Source organism: Carassius carassius, chromosome 29, assembly GCF_963082965.1.
Source record: "Carassius carassius chromosome 29, fCarCar2.1, whole genome shotgun sequence".
NCBI classification, from domain to species: Eukaryota; Metazoa; Chordata; class Actinopteri; order Cypriniformes; family Cyprinidae; genus Carassius; species Carassius carassius.
Genome location: NC_081783.1, coordinates 27,011,743 through 27,024,197, shown reverse-complemented (window position 1 = coordinate 27,024,197; position 12,455 = coordinate 27,011,743). Strand labels below are relative to the sequence as shown.

At 36.5% G+C, this 12,455-nt stretch overlaps 1 protein-coding gene across 2 annotated transcripts in view; it reads right to left on the bottom strand.

Moving 5' to 3' along the window:
* Positions 1–11,839: 11,839 nt before the first annotated feature.
* The window catches only part of ccdc142 (coiled-coil domain containing 142), a 53,997-nt gene continuing 53,381 nt past the window's right edge, over positions 11,840–12,455 (bottom strand). For both annotated transcript variants that reach the window (XM_059516470.1, XM_059516471.1), the window contains exon 10: positions 11,840–12,231. In XM_059516470.1, the coding sequence (XP_059372453.1) occupies positions 11,981–12,231 (251 nt within the window). In that variant the 3' untranslated portion in view covers positions 11,840–11,980. The remainder of the gene's footprint in view (positions 12,232–12,455) is intronic.

The following is a 12,455-nucleotide window of genomic DNA, read 5'->3' as shown; positions in this document are numbered from 1 at the left end:
ATAATGTTCTAAAAGTTAGAATAAGCTGCAACATGTCTTAAATCCCCAAAGGTAAGATGTTAATTTAATTCATTGTTGTTTTAAATATAAAAAATTATATCATTATTATGATTATTATGGTAATCTGTTGCCTGCACAGAGGAACTTTGTGTGTCTGTCATGAGCAGCGAGACATCTGCAAGACCCACAAACACAAACACCAAAACCTTTTTATTCTTAAGAAAACTTTTTATAGAAATTTTGCTCTTAGGAACCTACTTAAAAACTTAAATAGTGAAATTATTTCAAAATCACCCCATGTTCACTTAACTCTGATAAATTGAGATAAACTATTACAATGGTTAGCCATCTTAAAAGTGTTTAGCTTTATAGAATTATATATTATATAATTACATTGAATTATATATAAATATTGAACAAATTATTAAAGAAATATATACAAATAAATACATACATGCATACACACACACACACACACATCTATTGTTATGAAATGTACTGCATAGTAGTAAAGACCCACAGACAATATATACACTTAGAGATGCTAAAATGACACCATTATTATAAAACTGTAACAGATAATAACAAACATTTCTATGACTTGCCTTAAAAATGTTACAAAATGTGTTTCATTCATAGCCTGTCATTACAAATCTATCTAAAAAACCGTGAAACAAATCTTAAAATTAGATTAAAGGATTAAGATGGATTACTGTAAGTGTACAAGTTTAAAGAAACCAAAGGAAATGTCAAATGACACACAAAAAAAAAAAAAAAAAAAAAAAAAAAAAAAGATACATTCGCAAATATTTTCACTATACCGAGGGAGTAAATGGCAACAAAAGTACACATGAGCTATTGGAATGGGAAATCGGATGCTCCATTAGCAGCGGATTTATTCAATCAGCTAGCTCACCTCTTAATTAAAGGAACTAATTATGCTATTGAAAGAATTCTTGGTTGGTGGCTCCAAAAGTGGGTTGGCTGGCACGCCATCCCCCTCTTACCTCGCTGCAGGTGATGACCTTGTGATAACCCTTGTGTTCATCAGTCAAATTACTGTCCCCTGTAATGGTATTGCCAAAGCACTGGAACACTGGGGCCAACTAATCTGTATTCAAATTACATGCCACCAAACAGTAAGGTGGGCTGTGCAGCCATAACTCAGCCGCCGTGCATGCTGGGGTGAAAGCTCAACAATGACCACAGCCCCCTCCCAGCCAATCAGATATTATCATACATTTCCCAGGTGTATGACAGGCCTTCTGGGGAGCAAATGATATTGGAAAAATTCATCATAAGTCTCCCTCCCAGCCGTAATGATCAGTTTAAATTAATTACAAGTGAAGGGCTGCATGGGTCGGGTCAGTATTTGTAGAACTCCTGAATAGGTAAAGCCACACAAAGAAACTGCTTAAACTGTTGGAATATGTTTCTGAATTTATTTAGACTAGTGCTTGCAAACATTGTTTATGGTGTAATATCGTTTAAGGGCGTGTGTTTGGCTTCACTATTTTGGAGTAGGCCTAATATCTTTATCGTACTGCTTAACAAATAAGTTAATGCATTTAAATTGTTATGTAAACCTTTAATGAATTGTAATATTTTTAATATATATTTATATTAATTATCTGTTCTACTATTCCGCAATGACTAATTACCCAGCATGAAAGTAAAATGAATGTCTTTTCTGATTAGAAAAGTTTAATTTACATTTGCTGCCATATTTAATTCAGTATGGTAAGGGACTTAAGGTGGCAATCAGTAACCTCATATTAAATATTGTTAACACTTCTCTTATTACTAGGATTTTTCCATGTGAACTTAAGGCTGCAGCTATTACAGCAGTCCCTAAAAAGCCTGTAACAAATTACAGGCCTATTTAAAATCTTCCCTTTTCTGGCTAAAGTCCTGGAACATGTTGTTTTGGCACAATTACATTCTCATTTGTCATTAAACAAACTTTAAGAGCCTTTCCAATCTGGGTTTAGGTCGGGGCACAGTAGTGAGACCACTTTTGGTTCACATTATAAATTACCTCCTGGTCTCAGCTGACTCTGGTGCCTCTACTATTTTGGTTTTGTTAGACATGTGTGCAGTATTTAACTCTGTATGTCACTCTAAATTACTTGATAGACTAAAGAGTTGGCTCGGTATCTCTGGCACTGTGTTTGACTGGTTCAGATCCTACCTTACAAATAGATCCATTTGCTGCTCTGGGAAATAAATCAGACATTCGTTTGGTGCAATATGGTGTCCCTCAGGGTTCTGTTACGGGCCCATACTATTTAGCATTTATATACTTCTTCTGGGGCAAATCATTAGAAAACACAGTCTTTAGTATCATTTTTATGCTGACGATACCCAAATATACAGTACATCAGTTCAAAGTCTGATGTTACAGTTTGTTCTGATCCTTTCTGAATGTTTGCAGGACATAAAAGTATGGATGCATTACTTTTAACTTTCTAAAATGAAATAGCTAAGTCTCAGGTTCTTCTTATTGGCACACCAGCAGCCATCCATAAATGTAGTGGTTTTAATCTGACACTGGATAACAGCTCTGTACTGCTGTCTGTACAAGCTCATAATCTTGGTGTGATATTTGATGTTAATTTGGCATTGGAGGCTCACATTAGGAGTGTTACTAATTCAGCATTTTATCATCTCAGAAATATTGCTTGAATTTGGCCTTTGCTTTCTGCAATATATTCAGAACTCAGTAGCACGTGTTTTCATTCACACAGCCTCGCGCAGAGTCGGCGTCAGAGCAGATCTACTGGATGGGCATTGGATCATCGGCGGGGGGGCACTGTCGTTTGATAAATATATTTTGACGCAGCACGTAGTAGCCTATTCTCACGTTCTATGAGTTAGTAGCCTACATTTTTGGGAAACGCGCGAGGAATTGCGGCTAACGTTCATAACCTTGCACGTAGAGAGCGCTTTTAATAGCTAAGATAGGCTATGCTACATCGTTATCAGGAAACCCGGCCCAGAACAGATAGGCTAAACGACAGAACAGGACAGAAAATTATAATATACATATAATATAGGCTAAATAAAAAACATAAAATAGGCCTACAATAAATAGCTTTATGTTTTTTATACTTAAATAATTAACAAATTACGAAGACAAAAATAAAACACTGAATCAGTTTGAAGCTTTGAAAAAATGTCCCCATCGGACACATTTTTTTCGTATAGATGTTTCTGAAAACTTAAGGCTCTTTTCTTCATAAAACGAGTTGGACATCATCACACAAAAATGTCTAAAAAAATATAAATATAAATGTCAAAAATGGACCAGTTAAATCAGAAGACTAAAATTCGCCTGCAGAGAATACCCAGCAAACATTTGGACATCTTTTGACCGTTGAAAAGACGTCCGTCCGACACGTCCCGTCATGGTTGAAAAATAGTTCCAAAATGAAAGTTGAACCGACGTCTTTGACGTCTTCTGGACGTGAACTTCACGTCTTTTCTGCACGTCTCCTGGACGTCTAAATGCGTCGTCTTCTGGACGTCCAAATGCGTCGATTTCTGGACGTCGTCGTTTAAATGTTTAAATGCATTGCTGCATAGTTTAAGTGTATGGATATATAAGCCTGCATATAAAATAACCACACACCCACTGTGTAACATCGTGAAAGGCAATCAATTATGTCTTGAGGTTTAAAACATCTTGACAAAAGTTCAAGATCGGTCCAGTCAGACCTGAACGTCCATAAAACATCTTAATCAAGAGTACATCACAAACAATAACACACTATTTGTGGATGCAAAAAAGAAGCATGTTCTGAGTTAGCACATTTTATTGTTTTTGAACAGTTTAGCATCTGTTAACCAAACTAAAATACCAATTACAAAATACTGAATTATTATATAAAGGGATAGTTTACCCAAAAATGAAAATTCTGTCATTTACTCACCTTCATGTTTCAAACCTGTATACCTTTCTATGTTCTGATGATATTGTTTTCACGTTTGCTTTACTGGGTCAATGACAAATAAGAATCTTCAAGATGATAAAAATCTATTTTAAAAAATTAGTTTTTCAATGTAATCTTTGTATCCATTTTGGATTTCTGAAATCAGTTTACAGGCCTACCATTTTCGTCAGAAATATGATTTAATGAGGGTCATCACTGAATAAAAAGTGCTGAAATACTCAATCTTGAAGTCCATCATTATTGTCTGAAATTTCTATTTTCACAGTATTTATTAATGTTTTTAATATATAATAATATAAATCAATATTAATTGCATTTATTTTTAAATACTTTAATCATATAAATAATATTAAGAATATTATAAATATTTGAACATGGCATAACCACATTGCAGCAGCCATTGTTGTCATGTGACAAGAAAATCATAAAACATAGAAGACCCTCATCATAAAATATGTTTGAAATCATTGCTATTTATAAAATCAAATAGTAAAAAAAAAGTAAATGATTTTAAACTATGTAGAACCGACATGAATTCAAATATTAAATTTCTGAGAATGCGTTCACGTGTTTTCTACTAGAATGTTAAAAGATGTTTTTTTCTTATGTCTTTATTAATCTTGTCATTGACTTACACAGTTGTCTTATAAACACAAATATATTTGGAAGAATATTTGTAACCAAACAGATCTCACAATCTATTAACTGCCATTGTAGGAAAAATTATTATGATCGTAACATGAGGTTGAGAAAATTATGACTATTTTCATTTTTGTGTGAACAATCCCTTAAACACGTTACAGTTGTTTGCCTCATTTCTTGTAACCTCCACCCTCATCTCTTCCTGGAGCGAGCTTCAGGTGTTCTGCCATCGCTGCATCAGTCTCAGAGACTCTACCTCTTCACAGCAGCTGAGGGAAAAGAATATATTTATTTTTAAAATAAATAAAATAAAAAATTTGAGATAAATGGAATGCACTTATTTTCAAAATATCTTTATGGTCTACAGCTAAAAAAAAAAAAAAGAAACTTGGAACAAGATGAAGGAATCATGAATGAAACATTAGAAAAAGGTAATCAACATGCATTAGATTTTATTTTTATTGTATAAGAGATGTTGTTTTAATGTGTTGCCGTTGAGAAACACCCTTAACTGGGTGTGTAAATGTGAGAAAGTGAACAGGACATTTCTGATAAGACAGGTGGGATGTGATGTCCCCTGAATAATTAATTAAAGCGTACCAATAAAAATCACATCAATATAAGTAACTTTTAGCCTACTAACGTTAGCGAATTTTAGCCATACTCAGTGAATTTCAGTTGACAACGTGGGCATCATTTCTCTCGGTTCCTTCGTGTCAAACAAGTAAAACTCAAGCACGTTAATCAAATAATACAAAATGTACTTACCCAACAGTAGATTTTATATAATATATATCGATACATCTCCCTCCTCGAGTCCTCTTCGAGTCCTCTCCGGAACCGGAAGCCAGCGAGATCTCGCGAGATAATCTATCCTATCGCGGGATTTTGTAAAATGTTTTGTGTCTACATCTTGGCAGCACCGTTTTGGCAATTACATCCAACTCAGACCGAAATGGTGACCGGATATATATCTGTTTTACATGTATATGCATAGATTCCATAAAAATAATAACAACGAATACATAAAACAGGTTGAAATAATAACTTAATTGCAGCATGGCTTCACTTAACCAAACTGGGCAGTTTGTGATTATAATTTATTTAAACAAGATAAAGTAAATGTATTTACTTTGTATACAAAACATTTTTTCCTGCTAGTCTTGCCTGGATGTCTTTTCACAACCATGATGAGACGTGTAAAAGACGTCAGTGGACGTCTATTCACAACCTCTTTAAAACCTCTTAAAAACTACTTGGTGCACTTAAATTAATTATTGCAGTATTAATAAAGGTGTAAGCACAGCTTTTGCATATTCCACAAGGATTTCATAGAGGGTCACGATGGACGTGTAATGCACGTGTAAAAGACGTCAAACAGTGACGTCCTCTCACAACCGATTCACAACACGGGTAAATAGTGAACTACACGCAGCTAAAAGTCAAAGTAGCAATTATACATGCAACCCCATAGAACTATAGACATATACAAACATATCTGAATGCATTTTTAGGAAATGTTCTGTGTTACATATTTCTACTGATTTATGCCGTCCTACCGCGACTATTTTTGGCCGGCCACACGACGTCGCCGTCGGACCAATCTTTGCTGGGTAAGGATGTCACAACAATAATGAGCCACAAGGTATAAGGTTTAACTGATTTTTTTAGTTTTTGATTTGCGTAGAATGCAAATTTTGTAGAACTTGAGAAATAAAGACAAAATAAAATACAGGAAATGGAAAAAATAAAATACAGAAAATACAAAGTGTGCTTTGCCTTAAAGATTGTTGCGCTATGACTGCGCTAGTTAAATCTTTTGGCGGTTGTCCGAAGCTAGCATTTGCAGAAGAAGGGCCAGCTCGGCTCTCATAGACAGTGGTACTGGTGGTCGTGGCCGGAGTATCTAAGTCTGCTGATTGACGAGGCTGCGGAGGTGTAAAAACCATTTTCGTAAATCCATTTTTTTACTTAGAAATTTTTAATTTAGCTGCTAACAACTGTATAATATAGAAGGACAAACTGTTCTTCAACTTTAAATGGATTTTACGCGCGTGCTGCAAATCAAATGTAACAAGTTTACTTGGCGACCAATAAACATTCACCATGCCGAAGCCTAGTAACCATGAACAACCAAAATTATGCATTTCCCCATTCTTTTTATTTTATTTAAGTTACAGTTTGAACATTTAAAATTAAAATAATAACTAAAAGGGATATTTATTTTTTTTGGGCCACGCCACGGCCTGTAGGAGGGGCATCAATGACCGCTGGGGGGGTGGGGGGCACGGCCCTCGAATGGCCTCGCGGCAGCACATCAGTGGCGTCGTCTGTAACTTGCACTGGCTTCCAGTTCAGTCGCGTATTGAGGGTCCGTGTACGTTTTGATAGTTTGTTTTCCAATTTTTTAAATGAAATAAGCAGAAACGAGAAAACGGCCCCTTTATTTCGGCTTGATTTTTCGTTTTTTAGTTCAGAGGCATAAAACGAATAAATGACTTCAAAATTCGTTTTCCACAGGTGGGCGCTCCTGAGAGGCCCCTTCCGCCGATTGGTCAAGCAAATCTGAGCATTTGAGAGGATCACTGACCAGTGTTCAGTCTGCAGTCAGAACTTGGGTACCGATGATGGTCAAATACATTTTTACTGAAAATGACCCGCGAGTATGATTGACAGGACGATAGCGGAGGCAATTAAAAGCGCACTATAACTTCTGTTAACAAAAACATAAATATTTTTTTTTTAATATAAGTGACTTTGTCTTTGTTTTAATCAAATAATTGTGAACCACAAACCGTTTTAAAGGGCGATTTCCAAATATATTTTATTTATTTTTTATAATATGGGTATTTTATGTCACCCGTCTTATTAGTTTTTTATTATTATTATTATTGTACTTTTTTACTGTTGTTTTTTAATTTACAATATATCATATAACAACTTATAAGGATCAAAATCTACAGAAGAGATTAACAAATAACATTGGTGTTGTCATAAGTTAACTAATCAATGGGAAAATTTCATCACCGGAACAACCCTATTCTTAATGTTGGCTACATGTTACAGATTTAATGTTGAGCACATAATGTTAAAGGCTTCTTAAATACCATTTCACTCGGTTGAAGAGTCAAGAAGGATGCGTTAATTTACTGTAGATTTCAATCTGTCATTAGTTGGTGACCCGGTGTAATTATAATCGCATAAATAAAAACAAATACACGTAATAGGCTATGTATGCCAATAGGCAAAACACATCTGCTTTTTCTCTAGATCACTTTACAGTGTGATGGAAACAAACTTTTCTTAAAGCGTGTTGTATATCACCACAGCTTTATTGTCACCCTTCTATATGTGTTGTATACTGTAATAGACAATTGTCCTGCAAAATGATGAGGTTTTGTAAAAAAAAAAACCTTGCGAGCAAATGTCGAATTGTGTTTTGAAATTTAAATCAACAACGTGAGGCTTCAGGCTGTCTGATGAACTCTGTATGAACAAACACCCAGCTTTGCAGTATAGGTGGCACAGAAACAGCATCTGACCTGGCATTTAGATGTACTTTACACACTGTCTATTGCAGCTCAAAGGAGGCACTGTGAATTTACATAGCAATTTCATTCTAAGAGGCTATTAAATGTGAAGTGACAACATGAAACTGCTTTCAATATATATAAAAAACACCAGCAGTTGGTGGCAAGTCACCCTGATAATGATTAAATACTAATATACTCATTTAGGCTCACAATAAGCAGATTACATAATTATACCATGAAAAAAATTATATATATATGTGCGTGTGTGTGTGTGTGTGTAAAAGCAGGATCACCTACTGGGTGGAACCCAAACGGAAGTCCAGTCCTGGCTGTATAATCAAACAATAAAAACGAGAAACAATGCATGCCATCAATAACATTTTTTATTCCACAGGAACTTGATCCAGTTCACTTGTTAAAGGATACTCCACTTTAAATTAAATTCTGTCATCATATACTCACCCTCATATTGTTTCAAAACCTGTACGAATTTCATCTGCATTTTTTTGGTCTCTTGTTTCTAATTTTCCTCTTGACAGTACCCCATAGATTCTTTTTAGGGTTCAGCTCTGGTGAGTTTGCTGGCCAGTCAAGCACACCAAAACCATGGTCATTTAACCAACTTTTGGCAGTGTGGGCAGGTGCAAAATTCTGCTGGAAAATGAAATCAGCATTTTCAAAAAGCTGGTCAGCAGAAGGAAGCATGAAGTGCAGTGTCTTTGGTTTTCAACATATTGGACCAACACCAGCAGATGACATTGCACCCCAAATCATCACAGACTGTGTAAACTTAACACTGGACTTCAAGTAACTTGGGCTATGAGCTTCTCCACCCTTCCTCCAGACTCTAGGACCTTGGTTTCCAAATGAAATGCAAAACTTGCTCTCATCTAAAAATAGGACTTTGGAACACTGGGCAACAGCCCAGTTCTTCCTCTCCTAAGCACAGGTAAGATGCCTCTGACGTTGTCTGTGGTTCAGCAAATTCCATGCCATGTCTATGTGTGGTGGCTCATCATGCCTTGACCCCAGCCTCAGTCCATTCCTTGTGAAGTTCACTCAAATTTGTGTATCGATTTTGCTTGACAATCCCCATAAGGCTGCGGTTCTCTCGGTTGGTTGGCATCTTTTTCTTCCACACTTTTTCCTTCCACTCAACTTTCTGTTAACATGCTCGGAAAAAGCACTCTGTGAACAACCAGCTTCTTTGGCAATGAATGTTTGTGGCTTACCCTCCTTGTGAAGGGTGTCAATGATTATCTTATGGACAACTGTCAGATCAGCGGTCTTCCCCATGATTGTGTAGCCTAATGAGCCAAACTGAGAGACCATTTTGAAGGCTCAGGAAACCTTTCCAGGTGTTTTGAGTTGATTGGCATCTCACCATATTCTAATTTGAATTGTGAATTGGTAGGTGTTTGTTAAATGTGAGCCAAAATCATCACAATTAAAAGAATCAAGAATTAAACTACTTAAGTCTGTGTGCACTGAATTTACAACCCGAATTCCGGAAAAGTTGGGACGTTTTTTAAATTTTAATAAAATGAAAACTAAAAGACTTTCAAATCACATGAGCCAATATTTTATTCACAATAGAACATAGATAACGTAGCAAATGTTTAAACTGAGAAAGTTTACAATTTTATGCACAAAATGAGCTCATTTCAATTTTGATTTCTGCTACAGGTCTCAAAATAGTTGGGACGGGGCATGTTTACCATGGTGTAGCATCTCCTTTTCTTTTCGAAACAGTTTGAAGACATCTGGGCATTGAGGCTATGAGTTGCTGGAGTTTTGCTGTTGGAATTTGGTCCCATTCTTGCCTTATATAGATTTCCAGCTGCTGAAGAGTTCGTGGTCGTCTTTGACGTATTTTTCGTTTAATGATGCGCCAAATGTTCTCTATAGGTGAAAGATCTGGACTGCAGGCAGGCCAGGTTAGCACCCGGACTCTTCTACGACGAAGCCATGCTGTTGTTATAGCTGCAGTATGTGGTTTTGCATTGTCCTGCTGAAATAAACAAGGCCTTCCCTGAAATAGACGTTGTTTGGAGGGAAGCATATGTTGCTCTAAAACCTTTATATACCTTTCAGCATTCACAGAGCCTTCCAAAACATGCAAGCTGCCCATACCGTATGCACTTATGCACCCCCATACCATCAGAGATGCTGGCTTTTGAACTGAACGCTGATAACATGCTGGAAGGTCTCCCTCCTCTTTAGCCCGGAGGACACGGCGTCCGTGATTTCCAACAAGAATGTCAAATTTGGACTCGTCTGACCATAAAACACTATTCCACTTTGAAATAGTCCATTTTAAATGAGCCTTGGCCCACAGGACACGACGGTGCTTCTGGACCATGTTCACATATGGCTTCCTTTTTGCATGATAGGCTTTAGTTGGCATCTGCTGATGGCACGACGGATTGTGTTTACCGACAGTGGTTTCTGAAAGTGTTCCTGGGCCCATTTAGTAATGTCATTGACACAATCATGCCGATGAGTGATGCAGTGTCGTCTGAGAGCCCGAAGACCACGGGCATCCAATAAAGGTCTCCGGCCTTGTCCCTTACGCACAGAGATTTCTCCAGTTTCTCTGAATCTTTTGATGATGTTATGCACTGTAGATGATGAGATTTGCAAAGCCTTTGTAATTTGACGTTGAGGAACATTGTTTTTAAAGTTTTCCACAATTTTTTTACGCAGTCTTTCACAGATTGGAAAGCCTCTGCCCATCTTTACTTCTGAGAGACTCTGCTTCTCTAAGACAAAGCTTTTATAGCTAATCATGTTACAGACCTGATATCAATTAACTTAATTAATCCCTAGATGTTCTCCCAGCTGAATCTTTTCAAAACTGCTTGCTTTTTTAGCCATTTGTTGCCCCCGTGCCAACTTTTTTGAGACCTGTAGCAGGCATTAAATTTTAAATGAGCTAATTAAGTGGATAAAAGTGTAAAATTTCTCAGGTTAAACATTTGCTACGTTATCTATGCTCTATTGTGAATAAAATATTGGCTCATGTGATTTGAAATTCCTTTAGTTTTCATTTGATTAAAATTTAAAAAACGTCCCAACTTTTCCGGAATTCGGGTTGTATTTCAATTTGAGTTGAATTACTTAAATTAACATTTTTCCACGACATTCTTATTTATTGAAATGCACCTGTAGTATACAAGTACATATTCCAGGATGACAATGCCAAGATTCACCCATCTCAATTTGTGAAACAGCGGTTCAGTGAACATAAAGAATAATTTTATCTTGTATGAATTGGCCACCAGAGAGTGCTGAGCTTAACTCTGTTAGTCTTTAGGATGTGATGGAGACAACTTTACAGGGTGGTTTGACTCTCTCTTTGTCAATACAAGATCTTGGCCAAAAATGAATGCATCTCTTGATGGAAATGAATGCTGTGATCTTGCATGTTGATGAGGCACAATGAATGCATAATATAATCAAAGCTAAAGTTAAAGTTGTTTGTTTGTTTACTTACACTGCAGTCATTTTCTGGCCCTTGATATAATAGATTGTCTATCATGCATTTAGTACACTTATTAAACTTATTAAATAAATCTGTAGTTAAAGTCTCTATCAAAACACCACAATTACTTTGGCAATGAAGAACATTTTAAAAATAGATAAATATATGAATAATTGTATCATTTACACAGTTTATTCAGAAAAACGTCAACAATAAAAAAAAATATCTGACGGTAAACAATTTTTATTACAGAAAATACGAATGCTACACTGATTACATCCTTAACAAATTTAACAACATTTATCTGAATGAATAACTGATCTATAGGTGGGCCAGTAAACACTTTCATAATTGCTCTGGTCACCTGATTAAGGTTCAGATTTAGTAAAACAATGCAGCACTGGGAGTTTCCGGCGTGAGCCGCTGTGTATCCTCAGGTCCAACCATTCCTGCTGAGCCATGGCCAAGTATGACTCGGGTGGGGAGGAGGACAGCAGCTCAGGGGTCACTGAGCTCTCAGCTTGTGTCAGGGCCTGCTGGCACGCTGCCTGTATGTCCATAGTCTCCAGATTATTAAGACTCCCTGCTGCCTGATCCATGACCTGTGCACTGCTTGGACCTGAGGAAACACGACAAAGGTATTAACATAAAGCTGCTGATGTCGGTTCACACAAAGCCAAGACTCATTTGATTGAAGTTTTATTTTTTATATGAAGTGGGTAACCTGTCACATAACAAGTTGAATATTGCTATTGTTAGACACCTTGCCTCAAAGTAAAATTTAATCCTGGCAGATGACAAATAACCCTGCTACAATGCTGTTTGTTACTGAAACTTTTGCTT